Source organism: Lithobates pipiens, unplaced genomic scaffold, assembly GCF_037356315.1.
Source record: "Lithobates pipiens isolate NorthernLeopardFrog02 unplaced genomic scaffold, aLitPip1_a1.2 Scaffold_27, whole genome shotgun sequence".
In the NCBI taxonomy this organism is placed as follows: Eukaryota; Metazoa; Chordata; class Amphibia; order Anura; family Ranidae; genus Lithobates; species Lithobates pipiens.
The window spans coordinates 194,329,243-194,347,902 of record NW_027507788.1 but is presented as its reverse complement, the minus strand read 5'-3'; the positions used below and the strand labels follow the sequence as shown (position 1 = coordinate 194,347,902).

The 18,660-nt window shown below is 42.0% G+C and overlaps 1 protein-coding gene across 8 annotated transcripts in view; it reads right to left on the bottom strand.

The window, feature by feature from the left end:
• The window catches only part of AGRN (agrin), a 713,847-nt gene that overhangs the window by 165,943 nt on the left and 529,244 nt on the right, over window positions 1-18,660 (bottom strand). For all 8 annotated transcript variants that reach the window (XM_077458091.1, XM_077458095.1, XM_077458096.1 and 5 more), the window contains 2 exons: window positions 17,466-17,660; window positions 4,431-4,631 (listed from right to left, as the gene is read on the bottom strand). In XM_077458091.1, coding sequence (XP_077314217.1) covers window positions 4,431-4,631; window positions 17,466-17,660 — 396 coding nt within the window. The remainder of the gene's footprint in view (window positions 1-4,430; window positions 4,632-17,465; window positions 17,661-18,660) is intronic.

The following is an 18,660-nucleotide window of genomic DNA, read 5'->3' as shown; positions in this document are numbered from 1 at the left end:
AAGGTCATCAGCCACAGAGATTTTCTGGCATTACAGACATTGCAGTTTTAGAGAGCAAACACAAAGTGGAGTCTTTGCTGACTGAATTGCTAAACGGCTTTCTGCACCACCAATACCTGGCAAACTGTACGTCTAATTACTACGTCCCAAAAGACGCTAATTTATATCAGATTTCTATGTCTGTTACTAACAGGTAGTATGATGGAACAGATGATCTGTGGGAGAGCACAGTAATGGATTAGAGGAGGACATTTTTTGGACAGTAGGATACAAACGATACCAGCAGCTGGACTGAGCAATCATTTCAGGTTTGTGAGGGTACATTGACATGGCGATGCCCAAGATGTACAGTATCATGGAAACAACTGCTTGACAGGTGAAGAACCTTGTCTGTTCACAATTGCTCCCCATACTTTGGAAGCAGGGCTGAGTTTGACATACACCCACACTCAGGAGTGCTATGCCTGGTATGCACTATAAGTTTTTTTGGCTGAATGAAAAAAAAAAAAAAAAAGAGGAGGAGCCCGCTGTACTATGTGATGTTAGTACAGTGATCTCCCCACTGAGCTATTGTGTTCTGACAGGGGAACTGACCCCGCCCCCCCGATACAACATTTTTAGATAGGACTTCATTGCAAAACTAGGGCATGTATTTAATAATGGCCACTTTACTGCCTACTTATGAAGCTGTTGAATCATTTTTCCGCACTTTCTTGTCAAACTTTGGAAATCCAATTTGGACAATTTTTAAATACTTTTCATCAATAAGAGTACGGTATAATTTCATGTTTTTTTTTTTTTTTTTAACGTTGCACTTTGGCATCACACATTTACAAGTTGATTATTCCTAAACCGACGTAAAAAAGGGGTAACATTTTGCAGCGAAACAGAAAAACACTCGCCACCATTTGTAAATTGGCCCAGGTTTTTTTTTTCTTGTACACAGTGTTATTTATTAAAACTTTATAATAAAAATACATATTAGATAATCTATGAATGCTGGTTATGTTTTCTCTGCCTCTTCTACCGCTACAGTGCAGCAATGTATAGATGCCATTGTCATTTTAGGGCTGATTTATTGATTGCTGATAAGAAAGACTGTTTACTCTTAACAACTAATCAGAATTCTTGTTTCAATTCAACTATAAACTGCAAAAAATGACAGATGGAAGCATATTGGTTGTTTTGGGCATCTTTCTTGGGCACTTTTCCTACCTCATCCCTTTGTGAGAGAATACTCAACTGCCAGACAGCCGAGTTTCAAAGTGTTCCAGCTGTGAAATCATTTTATACATTGTTTTCCACAATATTATTTACTAAAACACTTCACTGAAACGTGGCGCTGTTTGAATTCACGGAGTCTCGTATCTTGTAATCACAGAAAAATGCATTGTCAGTGTCGTTTGTCATATTCAAGTATGGAAATTCAAACTGATGGTTACTTTGGGATCCCACAACAGTCCTTGCCAGATGCTGTATTGTGCAACTTTTCCAGGACTAGAATATGTAATATGTTGTCCTTTAAAAAAAGAACTGCCAGAAAACAACATTTTTTTCTATGTTGCAACCGTGGCAACAATAGTTACTTTACGGACATCATTACTCAAAATTCGCATCCCTCGGCTTCATAATTGGCAACGTTATTTCCCAGAAGTCTACAGGGAGTGTAAGGTCAAATTACAGCAGTGACCTGCGCTATGAGTTTAATTTTTTATCTACATCTACAGGTATGCCAGGGGAATCCAATGTTCTTACTGCAATACTGGAACTAATCACATGGGTATTGGAAGTAGATGTGCAAAATCTTGCGAGCTACCACTCAGAAAAATGATACTGTATGGACAGCTGCAGGCATTGATCACGTCCCATAAATTCGTGCAAAACCAAATGATTAGACTATACAAATCACTTTATAACATTTATGGAAGTAGAACTTACTACTCAACTTAAAGCGGAGTTTCGCGGGCAAAAAAAAAAAAAAAATCAAAGTAAGCAGCTACAAATACTGCCCAGGGTGCCCGCGATGCCCTCACCTGAAGCGGACCCATCCCTCAGCTACGGGTGGAGGCACTGGCATCCTTAGACCCCTTTCACACCCCACCGCCCATAGCGTCGGCGGTAAAACGATGCAATTTTTAACTGCGTTTTACTGCCAGATTTGCGGCACATTTCGGCCGCTAGCGGGCGCTTTTACCCCCCTAGCGGCCGAGAAAGGGTTAAAACCACCAGCAATACACCTCAATATCGGCATTTTGCCGGCGGTATTACAGCTCTGCCCCATTGATTTTAATGGGGAGCAGCGGTGGAGGAGCGGTAAACACACCGCTCCTTCACCGCTCCAAAGAAGCTGCTGGCAGGACTTTTCCCTGACGTCCTGCCAGTGCACTGCTGTAGTGTGAAAGCCCTCGGGCTTTCCCACTACAGACAATGGTGCAGCTTTTTTAGGGCAGATTGCAGGCGCTATTTCTAATGCTATAGCACCTGCAAAACGCCCTGGTGTGAAAGGGGTCTTAGTAAGGGAATCAGGAAGTGAAGCATGGCAGCTTCACAGCTGGATCCCTACTGTGCATGTGTTAGTCATGCTGCATGTTCTGACTGGTTCCTGCTGTCTTCTGGGACCTGTGTGTCTCCCAGAAGACAGTGGGGGAGACGGAGGAAGGGCCGGATATGGCGTAGATTGCTGTTGATTCGGTGACCTTTTGCCGGAAGTGGAAGAAAATACTTTTATTAGACAGGTATCTGCTCCCCCCTGAAAGGTGCCTCATAGGACAATCTAACCAGAATGAAAACTCCTCCTACAAGCTTTAACCAGTGCTCAGCCAGACACTGATAGAAGTCACAAGACTGCTATATACTGCTGATGAATAAAGATATTTTGCAGTTTATATGTATGAAAATTAAATATGAAAAAGATAAAACAAGGACGCAGGAGTTAAAAGACCACATACATGTATTCACAAGCATAACATCCCTCACATATAAGTTGCCTGTGTCCTGCTTGAGGTGATAGATGAATACTGTAGTAAAAAAAACAGAGGCCCCATAGCGGCAAGCACTAGATATTGGTAAGCTTCAGTAGCAATGGCATTAGACCCACTAGTTAGATGTAATAGCTGGTGAGGTCTTCAGCCGTACGCCACACACCACACAGACTAGATGTGATGTCATCGGGTGGGCGGAGCTGTGCTTTAAGGGGTCCACCCCGTTTGTCAATCGCTTGCGCAACTTTCTGTTGGGGGATAACTTATTTAAACGTTTGCACTATAGCTATCAAATGCCTAGTTTGGAGTTCCTGCGTGGTCCCAAAACATTGCAGATCTATGGGTTCACACAATAAAAGAAGTTTTGCAAATGATGACAAACTTGGGGGTTTGATGACGACATATCTTATCACAATAAAGCTGGCCATACCCAGTATGAATTTTGAGCGGTTCCTGAAGAATCATGTGAAATTTGCTCCACTGGGGGTCTTGACAGCTCTCCAAAAATAGAAGGAGTCAGATGCAAAACTGTCAACCATAAAGTGTTGGCACCCAATCAGATGCAGCATATGTTTGGGCATTTTGACAACCTGGCTGTCAAAATACAATAGGCACAGCAGGATGAATCTGTTTTTTCACTCAGTCTACCAGTGTAAGGCCAGATTTAGACCCAGGTTACTTGGTAAAGTAACAGAGCTGGTCAGACATGCACATTTCCCAGCTCTGCTAGACAAGTCTGTATGAGGACACCTTTGCTCGGAGGTGTTGCCACTCCTCAGCTCTGCCAGCATAGACCACTGCAGTGCAAGGGCTGTTAACCAGTATTGTAAGGTATTTCCTTGCAAAACATCATTTATAAATCAACATACAGGGATACTAAACTATGAAGAGATTAAAAAAAAGTATGGAATTTCAGTTGGGCTTCAAACTCCGGGTTCAGAGGTGTCAGATCACGTCACGTGTGCCAATTCACAACCATGACATTTGGGTGTATTCACCAAATTAGACTATACAATCCACAATAATTAGTATTGCCCTGTCCACAATATACACTGAACCTGAAACTTGTTGTTACAAACAGGTGTCTTCCCTTCTAGAAGTCTGTCTATAGATGCAAGTATATTTTCTGTTAAAAAAACAATAAGTTATATTTTGTTAGCTTCTTTTATTCGGACTTGTGTCTATGTTTTAACTGGTAACGCTGAAACAATCGTAATCTACAGGAATGGAATGTTTTAATGACAAGTTCCAAAGCCCACAGTGGTGAAAATTAAAAACAATCCAATTGCTAGAAAAACAATTTAATGTCTTCCTTACCTGTATCTACATGATCCTCTGATGCAGATAATAGTGTGACCAAAATCTGACCTGATCTGAATTGTATGTCTGCTCCTTCCCTTTTTAATAGGAAATAACAACAGGAAAAAATAGACTGGGAAATTGGATTACCGTCTTCACAGGATCCTGCCCGAGCGACTTCTATTTTCTTCTTCTGCTTGCAGGATGCAGCTTGCAGCTCACACTGGTTGTCATAAGTGACTCCATCGCTACCGCACACTGGTAGGTAGGGTTGGCGCTCACAAGGCTGGCACACACACTGGTTGTTTATACACTTGGCACCAAAGCCGCAGATGGTGTTTCCACAGGTCTCTAGAAGAGGGCAACACAAGCACCAAAATGAGAAATAAAGGCATATGCAATTTTTAGTTTTATTCCTTTAAAAAGATCAATTTCCATTAAAAATATTTAAATCAAATAGCTGTGCTTCAGAAAATGACATACAATAACCACTTCATTTTGACTTCCTGTTTATGAGCCCTATTTAACCATCTCTGCAAGCTCCAGGTTGGTTCAGGTAGAGTCTTACATGGAGTAAAAGATCCTTCCCATATCCCCATATAATAGTGCCTGGGATGCTCTACCATAACTGGTAATGAGGGTACATGTCACCCAAGGCAGAAGAGTAATGGGAAGCTTGGTGTTAGCATTGGAGGAGACAGGCTATCAAACTGACAATCTATTTGTGTCAGGCCGCGTACACACGGGCGGACTGTTCGCCCAACTTAGTTCGTCAAACAATCCGACAAACAGTCCGCTCAAAATTTGCATGAATGGACTTGACCACACACGATGAACGAATAGTCCGCTGAAAGCGTGCGCGATGACGTGAACGGCACGTACGACGGGACGAGAAATTAGACGTCCAATACACTGCAATGCAACCTTCGCCGTGTAAATCCTTTCTGAGCATGCGCGAAACTTAGTTTGTCGAACAAGCCTACACACGAGCGGACTGTCCGCTGAAACCAAGTTTCAGCGGACTGTCTTACGGAAATTCCGAAAAACTTTGTTCGTCAGACTGTCCGCTGAAACAGTCCGCTGAAGCCCACACACGAGCGGACTGTCCGCTGAAACACTGTTCAGCGGACTGTTGGGCGAACAGTCCGCCCGTGTGTACGCGGCCTCAGAGATCAGCTGCGGAGCTGATCTGTGTTTCACCTTTACTGCTGTAGGTCGGCTGGCATCTGTTGTTCCACTAGCTGGTGTTCAGCTCTGTGCACTCTGCAGCTATAGGTGTCGCCGCCCATCACCTGTTGCCAAATATATGTTTCCTTCCTGCTACTTTCTGTCCAACCCCTCATGTGCTTCTCTATTTAAATCCCTTTCAAACCAGCTACTGATTGCTTGAACAACATTTGTTTCTGAGCTCCCTTTGTGTAACCCGTTTTACCTGACCTCTTGTGAACTGATCTCTTGTATACCAATCCGGCTTGTTCTGATTACGTTGTCTGCAGCTCGCCCTGACCTTGGCTCACTATCCAGCTCTCCTTTGCTTCATCCATCCATCCTTGTCCGACAGTGTCTTCTGGTACTTCGCTAGCGAGCAGGGTGAACCCGGGGGTCGTGACCTGGGGTCAGCACGCAACTAAGCCCAAACCCTCGTGAGGGGGTCCCTGGCGGAACAGCGGTTGGCTATTAGATTCCACGCCCTGGGGGATCCCGTATCACCTGCTCGCCTGTGGGCTCACTGTAAGTAGTACAGCGACAATTCGGTCATAACAGATTTCTATTAATTAGTGATCTCCAGGTTGGTTTGGGTTGGGGCTTTCATGGGGTTATAGACCCTTCCCATAACCCTCCAATATGATAGTGCATTACAGAAATATGGGAGTTATTATTGCCAACCTCTATATGAAAATTCTAGTTGCCCGTTTGTGCCTGGCTTTAATATTTTTGAATCATAGACCCAGAAAGAAGTCAGTAAATGAGAGTTAGTGCGATATTAAACCCCAAACCATAAGTCTAATATATTGCAGCTTACCAATCATTAGATGTGGTGGCTGCATCAGTTTTCTTTTCAAGGCTTTTCCCCCTCTGTTTTCACCTTGTGATCTAGCCAGTAACATACCTTCTGCATTAGAGTGCTCCCATTCGAAATGTAAGAGCACAGGACACCAGCAGTATTGTCAGTCGAGGTGAGGGGAGTGTTAGCTGTACTACCAGGTTTAAATAAACTAACAAATTGAAGCAAAACTCCACCTAATACTTTATAAGCAGTGTGGGAGTGTGGTACCCCACCAGTGTATGAATGCAGAACTCTCAACCAGGCAAGTTGAGGGGCTCCAGTGTATTTGCATATTTTGGAGGAAACTGGCTATTCAGTTTCCTCATTATTTAGTAAAGTCCACTTTGGGACCTGAAGCCGGGGGATTTCTTAGAGATCTGGGTGGGATGAAATCTCCATTCCTGGGTCCGGGTTTTGAGACTCACCAGCACACTGATTGTTCAGGTGTGTGTGGGCCTGATAGAGTCGGGACCATGGTTCTGGGCTCCATCCTCCCGAGGAGTCCAGGCATGCAAGGGAGAGGCATATACATCTGCATGGTATAATTAGACAGAGGGTCCAAGCTTGTGGGCTGAGCAGCACAAAAGGCCAGAAAAGAGGTGCAGTGTTTGTACAGGGGCTCTGTTATACAGCCAAGAGGGCTGAAGCATAAACCCTGAGCAGCAGTGCTGCTAAAGAGAGCCAGTTGGCTCGGTATTTTTAATTTGTAACTTACATTGTTGCTGTGGAAAGCTGAAACCCCTGTGTGGGCAACTCTTCTGTTATTGGACTTGTTTTCTTTTTCCTTGAATAAACGTGGGCCAACAAGCCCTTAAACGGCACCACTGGCGTGGATTCAGCTCACTGGAAGCTCTACCCTTAAGCTAAAAACAACCCCCAATATTACAGCAGTTATAAAAAAAGCTGTTTTGCTTTTGGGATAAAGGTTTTACAAGAATTAGAAAAAGGTGATCATTGTAAGCACCCCTGCTAGTGTTAAATGGTTTGTCTCATCTCTGTAACTGATATATTTTGCTAGAGAGCTTGTTCTTTAAAAAGGATTTAAAAAAAAGACTTACAGGCTGGATCACCAGATGATAATTGAATAAAGCAAGCCTAAAAAATAAATACATTCATCCATCACATCTAAGAATTACTAAGCTGCAATATAATAAATGCTTGCTTTGGGCTTAATATCACTTTAAGGAATTGGCAGAATTTTTATCTCTACATTGATCCCACAAATTAACCTAAAAGCCAGGGGAAAAGGTCAGAAATGGCAACCTTCTGCAACGACAGATTTCTTTTAATTAGTATTCATGTTTAGTCAGAGATGTTAGTTTTTCTACGGACAGATAGGGCAGCTGAAATACTAATGCTATGCAGGAAAGATTGCAAGGTACATTCCAGTCACAAGTGAAAAGTCGCCCTCAGACGCATGCAGGGAGCACAGCCTACCTACCCAGGGCTAATATTTTTGCCCAGAAATTGCTGCCCCAGCCCACCCTACTCTCACAAGTCAGTATTTCAAAGGTCTGAGAGCCCCAGCAGCCTCCTTTATGGGTTCTCACATATGTAAAGTATGTTTAACATTTTTTTTAGTAGTAGTACTTATGTGCTTCTTACAGCTGCCAATCAAATTCAAAGCAGTTTTAATATATTTGGTGACACAAGAAACAGGGCGAGAGGAAATTACATGGCATAGATGTCAGAAAACTAGAATCCCAATGACCCTGCAAGCTGCACTCTAGCTGCAGAGGATTCAAGAGAACTTAGATTAAGACTGAGTGCATTTCTTAATTTGAACACAACTGCAGTCTTTGCTCGTCAAAAAAGGCAGCTTGGTTTTGTGTGTTGTCTGAAATTGTTCTTTTAATTTAAAATGTGCACGTAGATGACCTTGTCCTGAGCATCACATAATCTGAATGCAGTCAGAATTCATGTGCGTTTCATAGTAGGGGGCTGCATCTTTCATCCATATTACCCTGTTCTGTAGAACCTGTACCTCCTGGACTACAAGACCAGAAATGGGAACACCTGGCCTGCACATTCACATGATTCCAAAGTCAGAGGTGTCTCATTTATGCCTTTACAATTACAATCAGACTAGATTGCATCCTCAGGCTCGTGTCACACTAATGATTCTGATGTTGGTAAGAGTCCACTGCCTTTTTCCTATGGTGGCTCCCCCGCTGGTCGCTCTGACCCTGCTGCCATCTAGCGTTTTGGCCAGTATGGCAGCAACATTCACTGGCAAAAACAGCAGTTGAACCTCAATGATCATGCAACTAGAGAGCTTCTCAAAAAATATAGGAATTCTGAAGGAAAGCTCTCAGAATAAAGCTGAAGTAGATGCTTCACTGCCACGGTACTAGGGCTCTAAACCAAGAAGCAAATGAAACGGAAAAGGAAAGCGTGGTGGACAGGAATTCATCTTCTAAACAATATACTGTTCTGAGAAGCTGGCCCATCATTGAGCCATCTGGAGTCCATGCTAAATCTTATCCCCCTGTACACACGATCGGAAATTCCGCCAGCAAAAGTCGGATGTGAGCTTTTGGTTGGAAATTCCGACTGTGTGTATGCTTCATCGGACTTTTGCTGGCGGAATTCCAGCCAGCAAAAGATTGAGAGCAGGTTCTCAATTTTTCGGTCGGAAAAAGTTTAGATCGGTAACTCGGATTGTCTGCATCAATTCCGATGTGCAAAATTCCTACGCATGCTCGGAAACAATTTGACGCATGCTCTGAAGCACTGAACTTCATTTTCTCGGCTCATCGTATCGTTGTACATCACTGTTGTCTTGACAGTCGAAAGTTCTGAGAACTTTTGTGAGACCGTGTGTATGCAAGCCAAGCTTGAGCGGAATTCTGTCGGAAAGATCTTGGAAATTCCGCTTCTGTGTACGGGGCATTAGGATTCAGTTTTATGGTCACGGGGCCTGTAAGATTGGTCCAGTTGAGGAATGTGACTCTCAAAGGACATACGAATGTGGGTCATGCTGAACCACTTCTTCCAACTAGAACAGTAAGCCCTTGTACACACGGACGGAGATTCCGATGGAATGTGTCCGATCGGACCATTTTGTCGGATATTCCGACTGTGTGTGGTCTGCATCGGACTGTTTCCGTCGGAGTATCCGACGGACCAACTTTTCCAACTTGCCAGTAAAATTTTCCAACAAAATACTCCGATCGGACATACTCCGATCATGTGTAGAGAATTCCGATTGGACAAAGTGCCACGCATGCTCAGATCAAATTCCTACACCAAAGCTATTGGCTACTAGCGTGAACGTAGTCCCGTCGTAAGGAAATAACGTAATCACGTCGGATTTTCCGACAACTTTGTCCGACCGTGTGTATGCAACAGTTTCCGAAAAAATCCGACGGACAAAATCCGACGGATTTGGTTGTCAGAATCTCCGACCGTGTGTACAAGGGCTAAGAGGTAAAGGTTTCCTTCATTTGGAGGTATAATCATTCAAAATAATAAAGTACATAACCATTCTGAACCACTCGCATTGCACTGTAAATGAATAAAACTTCCATCAAAGCTGGTGTACAATAAATGAAAAATAAATGTAGCTCTGGGAATTTCCTGCCAATTTATCTGCTGAATGCCGAATCCCAATAAACACAAACTTTATTTATTTATTTATTTTCTTAAATCATTCTCTAGAGAACATTACAATTCTGAAGTGAGTAACAAAATATGTAAAAAATGGTTCCCTCAGTAGCAAGATGTAAAATTACAGGCCTTGATAACACTGCACATTATTGTTCACGATACAACTGGAAAATCAAGAAACTGGAGTAATTTGGAAGTGACACAATCAAGACGATTCTTTGATCGGTGGCGTTCTGTATGTCTTCTCTATTTATAAACTACCCAGAATGTTCAGTTGGAAATTGATACTGTGGTGATTTATGTGACATGTATGTGTTCTCTTCTGAAGCTGAGAGGTTTATAAATAAATGTGTAAAGAAACGCACTCACTTCTCTTTGCATTATTTTTACCTATCACTGCCAAAGTGAATTTTTAAAATATACGAGTATTTTATGCTGAAGCAAGTGGAAAAATGAAACGCTGTATTTTTCTAGCTGTAATAGTCGGAGGTAAGAGCTTGTGACTTTGGTGCAACAAAGAAATCTTTCCTAAACAAAATGTACCGTCATGGGAAATCACAAACCTGTTTTGCATTAATGTTTGGCATTAAGCACTTGCCATCCGCCCCATAGCAGTTTTACTGCCACAGGGCGGCTCTCCTGTGCAGAATCATGTATATAGTTTTACTACTGCAGGGCGGCTCTCCTGTGCAGAATCGTGTATATAGTTTTACTACTGCAGGACGGCTCTCCTGTGCAGAATCATGTATATAGATTTACTACTGCAGGGCGGCTCTCCTGTGCAGAATCATGTATATAGTTTTACTACTGCAGGGCGGCTCTCCTGTGCAGAATCATGTATATAGTTTTACTACTGCAGGACGGCTCTCCTGTGCAGAATCATGTATATAGTTTTACTACTGCAGGGCGGCTCTCCTGTGCAGAATCATGTATATAGTTTTACTACTGCAGGGCGGCTCTCCTGTGCAGAATCATGCATATAGTTTTACTACTACAGGGCGGCTCTCCTGTGCAGAATCACATGTATAGTTTTACTACTACAGGGCGGCTCTCCTGTGCAGAATCATGTATATAGTTTCACTACTACAGGGCGGCTCTCCTGTGATATATATATATATATATATATATATATATATCTATATATATATGTGATTCTGCACCTCCGCTTGCAGGGGGCACAAAGCTGATCAGCCACTCAATGTCCTCCAGCACCTATCAATCATTCTGTAATGCACACAGAACTGAGATCTACCTATGTAAACAAGGCAGATCTCACTTCTGACAGGGAGACGGAATGGATCTGTTCCTGCAAAGCAGGGAACAAAACTATCTCTTGCCTTACTAAAAGCACCTAAAACAATACACAAAAACACAGGCTAGGCACACAGTTAACCCTGTGATCATCCTAGATGTTTAACCCCTTTCCATCCAGTGTCAATAGTATAGTGACAGTACATATGTTTAGCACTGATCACTATATTAGGTCTGATTCACACCTATGCATTATTTTGTGCTTTTTGCATTTTTCAGATTTGCACTAGAGTCCATTTAACATGGTTTCCTATGGAACACGTTCTGTAGTGCAAATCTGCAAAATGCAAAAAACATTTAAAATGCATAGGTGTGAATCAGGCCTTAGTGTCACCGGTTCCTGCAAAATGGAAGTATCTGAATGTTCACTGCAATATCGCAGTCATGCTATAAAAGTCGCTGATCGCTGCCATTACTACTATAAAGAATAAATAAAAATTCCATAAATATATTCTACAGTTTGTAGACACTATAACGTTTGTGTAAACCAATCAATATAATCTTAATGTTTTTTTTTTTTTTTTTTTTTACCAAAAACATGTAACGGAATACATATTGACCTATATTTATGAAGAAAATGTATTTTTTAAAATGTTTTTATTGGATGTGTTTTATAGCAGAAAGTAATAAATATGTTTTTTTTTCAAAAAAAATCAGTCTTTTTTTTGTTTATAGCGCAAAAAAATAAAAATGCAGCGGTGATCAAATACCACCAAAATAAAGCTCTATTTGTAAGAAAAAGATGACATAATTTTATTTGGGTACGGTGTCGCACGACCGCAATTGTCAGTTAAAGTAAATCATTGCCATATTGCAAAAAAAATGGTCTGGTCATGGGGGGGGGGGGTGGTAAATCTTCCGGAGATTAACTTCAAGTAGTTAAAGGACCACTATTACAAAGAATCCTGCATTCTGTTAACTGCATGAGGCTAATTGAACTATTGTATAGTATACAGCAATGGTATTCAAGTAAAACACCAGCTAAAACTATAAATACACAGATGAAATAGAGCATTTTTTACATACCAAAATAATAATGCTCTTTTTATCCAATCAAACAAGGTGGAATCTTCACACTGCTGCAGAACTACAATGTCCAAAGAATCCAACACATATCTGAATTGCGTTGGATGCCTGTGTTCTCCACCACTGTCCCACTGCCCCTATGTCACAAGTGGCATTTCAATACTGTTCTATTCACTGCAGCGATGAGGTGGGTCACATTGCCACCCACTGCGCTGAAAATAACTAAATATAAGCTGTTTTTTTTTTTTTTTTCAGCGCACACCCCAGCAATGCTATTGTGTGAACTGACACCACTGGAAACAAGGATTTGCCTTGGGCTGCGCAAGCCCTAAGGCTCCTTTCACACTATGCAGGAGAAACAGTTTGCATGTATTATACATGCATCAACGTATGCCACGGTAGGGCAGCCCATTCAGTTACAAACATAAAATTGCCCTACAGAAGCGCTTGCACTTTATTTTATTTTACCTCACTGCACCACAACACATGGCATTTTGTTACCAAACATACTGGTATGCTAAAGTGCATGTGCCTTGGCTCTTAAAAGTGAATGGCATGGCATTGCACCTCCTTATTGTAGTTAAAAATATTAAAAATAAATTTTGAATGCATTCCGCCAGTGCTGTAAATTTCTAGAAAATAAAAAGGTAGAAAGAGGTACACCCGATCCCCATCACAACAGGCTTTTGTGTCCCTGGACACTTAAAGTGGTTGTAAACCCTCCCCCACAACTTTGTCCCATGCAAATCAGCATAAAAAACCCTAATGAACACTGCCTGTAGAAATCTCCTTACTTGCTTAGTATTGTTGTAATCCTTGTTGTTCTGTAGAATGAAGTCACTGAGCATGCCCAGATCTCCCCTGATTTAAGGCACACTCTATGCCCTTGTACACACGGTCAGAGATTCCGTCGGAATGTGTCCGATCGGAGCGGTTTGTCGGATATTCCGACTGTGTGTGGTATGCATCGGACTGTTTCCGTCGGAATATCCGTCGGACCAAATTTTCCAACTTGCTGGAAATATTTTCCGACAAACTGCTCCGATCGGACATACTCCGATCATGTGTAGGGAATTCCGATCAGACAAAGTACCACGCATGCTCAGATCAAATTCAAAGCTATTGGCTACTAGCCTGAACGTAGTCCCATCGTAACGAAATTACGTCATCACGTTCTGAAAGATCAGATTTTCCGACAACTTTGTCCGACCGTGTGTATGCAACAGTTTCGGACAAGATCCGTCGGACAAAATCCGATGGATTTGGTTGTCGGAATCTCCGACCGTGTGTACAAGGGCTATGTTTTATCTATCTGTTATCAGGACTTCCTACGGCACAACACTGAACTCTGCTAATCACTCAGAGCTTCCTCCTACACACCATGTGACCTCACATACAGTCTAAACTGCAGCCATTACTGCAGTCTTATCAGCTGAAGCTGATAAGTCTGACAAAGGGAAACATTAGAAAATCGGCACAAGTAAATACTATGAAATAAAACAAGTCAGCTATGAACAGGGAAGCAGGGTTGCCATAGAAACATTGGATTGAGAAGGAGGCTTGGTTAACAGTACAGGAAGTGCTCAATGTAAGGGCGGAAATACACTTTACTGTGGACTCAGGAAACAATACTTAAAGCGGGAGTCCACCGGGACTCCGCGTTTTTTTTTTTAAAAGCCAGCAGCTACAAATACTGCAGCTGCTGACTTTTAAATAGTGACACTTACCTGTCCAGCGCGCCCGCGATGTCGGCACCCGAAGCCGATCGCTCGCTCGGCTGCCGGGTCCCGCCGCCATCTTGGGTATGGGAATCAGGAAATGGAGCCTTTCGGCTTCATTTCCCGGTTCCCTACTGCGCATGCGCGAGCCGCGCGGCGCAATCCGGACGGTCCCCGCTGCCTCTGGGAGCTGTGTGTTTCCCAGCAGGCAGCGGGGCACTTGCTGAAGGGGGCGGGCGCTTGCGGAACGGGGGCGTAACCTACGCTCGTTCCGCAGAGAGCTAGCCCGGAAGTGGGTGCAGTTACCTGGATTATCCAGGTAACTGCACCCCCCTCCCCCCTGAAAGGTGCCGATTGTGGCGCCGGAGGGGGGGGGGATTCCGATGAGCGGAGGTCCATTTTAGGGTGGACCTCCGCTTTAAGATAGCGGTGCCTAACCCCTGGAAACAAGTTATTTAAAGTTTCTTTAAACAGTAAGTAATATGCGATTTGGGCTGGATTACAGTGGCTATAGTCTGATAATTACTACTTATAATGGACTAAACGAAAAGAAGCATCAGAGTGGGAGAGTTTACTTCCTCTTTAAGCCCCATACACACTATCAGATTTTCTGCTGATTTTTTCCTTCAGATTTACCAAAACCATATATGAGTTTAAACCTTAGGAGTTTCATAGTTTCAATTTGTATGCAATCAGGCAGGCCCTTGCACTACATGTGTTTGGTAAATCTGAAGACAAAAATCCGTGTATGGGGCTATAGAGGATGCAACCTCATGCCAATGGCACCACCCCCCGGCTCTCTTCACTCTTACCTTGGCACTCTTCTTACTACATCATGCTTCGTAATTTGCACTCTTCTCACAACCCACTCATCTGAAACCCTTCCCCCTTGCTGTAGTCCCCTACGCTTGGCTAGCTTTCCATCTCTGCTATTACATTGCCAACAGCCCTTGATTGACAGTTGCAATCCCACCCAGAAGCGAATGGGATGGAGAAAAACAGGTCTCTGATATATTCAGTGTATGTATGTTATGACAATAGCCAATTATTGTGCTCCAGAAACACTTTGGAAGTAAAGTTATGGATTGCAACTGTACCTAAAGATTTATTTTAACCATTGGCAAAATTTGTTACAAAAAGTGGACTACTGTTCTCTTGAGCACTGTAGGCTATTTTCCCCACAGTTTCTAACCTTTAAAATGCAACTCCACTTTTGCAGATGTAAAAAAAAAAAAAAAAAAAAAAATCCTACCCTGGTCAGTTATATACATTGCAAGTAATTTAGTAAACTTCAATGCATGAGCTGCCATTCATGCTGAAAATCACACAAGCGTTCCATCCACTCCCTACAGAGCATGTTACATGATTATTCCTAGTATTGTAATATAAGAGAAACGACTAGGCACAGCAGTGATTCAATCACTTCAGGGAGAAATGTGATTTCAGGGGGGAGTTCTATACTCCAAATCTTTAAAGAAAGTCCTATATAAGGAAGCCACGATTTTTGGCCAGTTTTAGAACAACAAAGCTAGCTGTGTGGCCAGAAAGATAATGGTTATTCACATTAAATTACAAAAAGTTTTGCACGTTAACCATACATGTGTAACGTGAAAAATGGATACTGTACTAGGTATCAAAAATATAATCAACTTAAATAACAAAGGTGCAACCTACCCTGTGATATACAAACATAGTATAGGGAATACAGTAAAAAATGTTGCACTAATGTCTCCACAGTGAAAGTGAAACAAATTGAACAATTAAAAAATAGGTTAAAGGAGTTAATTCCCCCGCCCATCACTTCCTTCCTAACCCTCTACCCCCCACATATCCTCTTCCCTCTTCCAACCCTCTTCTACTCGCACATCCGTAAAACACCTTAGCATAGTCATTGGGCCGATTTCCTAACATCTAATATCATCTTGCTGCTCCTTTAACGCAGCAATACACTACTTAGACTCAGTCCATGCAGCCACAAACTATTAACCAACTTTAAGAACCTATCCCCATTTTCTCAGACGACATGAGATAAAAGGGTATCTTTAATATATAAAATACCCCCTTACAAACTCAGCTGCAGATGAGTTCTTATTTTGCTCAATTTATTATTGAATCCTTATTGGATAATAAAACTGACTAAAGTTTACGCTGTTTTGTTTTATATGCATAAGTCTGAAAACACAGATCTACATCAAATACAGTTTTGTATTTACACATTGTTTACATGATGATATTGTAATTTACTTTAATTTCCTTCAATAAACACTTTATTTAGAAAAAAGTCCAAGTGATCCAATCCAAAACTGTCATCAGTAGTGGATCAAGAGTGCAGCACAAATCATTTGGTATGGTGTGCTATAAATGACATCAGATATGACAAAACGCGTAGGAAAGAGTCTGCTGTGACTTCACTACGTTTTCACCTGGAAGTGTTTGGGAAGCTATCCTTTTGTATACATCAAAGTTTTATATTGTGAAAAGCGCTTTTATATTGGATGACATGTGAGTGCAATGTTTCTATTTAAGTAAATAACGTTTGATACACTATGGGGGGGTTTCTGTTTTTATCCCTAACATATTGACATGCGTAAGAACTTTATACCAAAGTGTACTACACTGTCTATGCCTATGGTGATCTGCTACCCATTGAGAGACAGATGATATTGTCATACCATATGCCTGAATTGACCTATCTGTAGCAGATGGCCAATTCCTTCTGGTAAGCCTTGCGTGTTGTCACTGGGTGGAGGTGTGGATTATAGCTGTCAGGGGTGGCTTAGCCCTTCCTCCTCTGGGCTGGCCGCTCAGCTGTTGGTTAATTGCCAGTTCTCTTCTCTTTCCAGTTACCAGCTGTTCCCGATGATGCTCGTCTGACCTGCCTATTTAAAGCCTTCCAGCTCACTCTTTCCTTTTGCCTTTGCGTTGGTCACATCACTAGGAACCATCTCCTGCTGTTTGTTTCAAGACTGGCTTGCTGACATCCCTCCTGGCTTCTATTCTGCTTGCAGTTGCTCTCCTTGGATCCCTGACGTCTGGACTGGCTGATTACCCGATCTGGTTTATGAACTTTGGACTGGCTGACTACCCAATCTGGCTACTGGACTCTGGCTATGCTTGACTACGCTTTTTTCTCTTTACCTTTTTATTCTTATTAATAAACAAGTGTGATTTGATTGTACTTCTGTCTCTGTCTGTTTCATGGTTCCTGACAATAGCAAACCATACTAAATGATCTGTGTTGCATTGGAGCCACTACCGATCCCGCTTTTGGAGTGGATCACTTGGACTTTTGTGGGACTCTTCCTATTCTTTAATTGTTCTATTTTTTTTACTGTCAATTTCCAATTATATTTTATTTTCATGCAATAGGTGGTCACTTTTTTCTGGTGTATATGGAGACATTAGTGCAACGTCAACTGTACACGATATATCCAACGTGAAGCTACCCTTGAAGCTTATTTTCCCTTCACTTACTGCAGTCTCCTTGTGCTGCCACCTGAAGATTAATTTGTTGAGTGCAGGCCCGCACATTGAGCTCACACTCGCTTTCATAAGTCTTGCCGTCAGTTCCGCACACAGGTTGAGCCGAGGGTATACATTCTGTTGGGCACACGCAGCGGCCAGTCTCTGCTTCACAAATGGCTCCAAACTGACACTTCCGGCAGCGATCTGCAACAGAGAAAATAAAAAAGGGTAAGAAGAGCCGTAACGATCCCCTACTCTGCTTTCCTGCTGCATTGTGCATGTCATTTGTCTGTCCTCTCATAAAAGCTTGGATGCACCTGCACCCACTTTAATTAATTGACCTGCCACCCCAGCTGTAATACATCAGATACCATTAACTCAGCACATTGTCCTTGGGCACTCTGACAAGGTCAAAGGGTGTAAAAAAGGACAACTGCATGAAAAACTAGCGCTCCTTGTAACAGAGGTGACTAATTTACTTCATCAAATCCATTCTGTAATATGCCTGGAAGGGGGAACATGTCACTTTTCATGCAAATTCTGAAAGGAACGAGTAAGGCAATTTTAAAAGATCTTCCTCTGCTGCATTTTCATTGTGTAAAAAAAAACATTTTAGAGGCTCGGCAAGCAGGCAGCGCTCATTGTGTGCAAAAGTTTAATTCTCGCTTGAAAGCTAGTTGCCTTCTGGTTGGCTCTCAACTATATCCAAACTTTTGCCCCAAGCAAATATGTTCCAGCTTTCGACTTCATTTTTTTGTAATTGAAAATACAATTCATTTATGAAAATATTCATTTATTTTCTTTGCTTCATGAAGCAAAAATGTTTATAGAGTCTGGAATGCAGCGAACAAATAAATATAAAAGAGGAACACTCGTGAAATGGAAATGATACGGTGCCTGGCACCAAGATTTTAATAAAAGAGATAGGTATCTGAAATAATGCCTTGGTATTAAAAGGAATATACACCCAGTTTCTAATGAAATTTAGTCAAATGCATTATACAAGACAATTTGTTTCAACTTACATATTATTAATAAGAGTGGTATCCACCATGCATTTAAATCTAATCTAACATGCTTGAGTCGTGCGCTGCCACCAAGTGGCCAAACAAGTAGACCATTTTGGAGAAATCACATAAAAGACATGTTTGTACCACTTTAAAGGATCACTAAAGGCAAGTTTATTTTTTTTAAATAACAAACA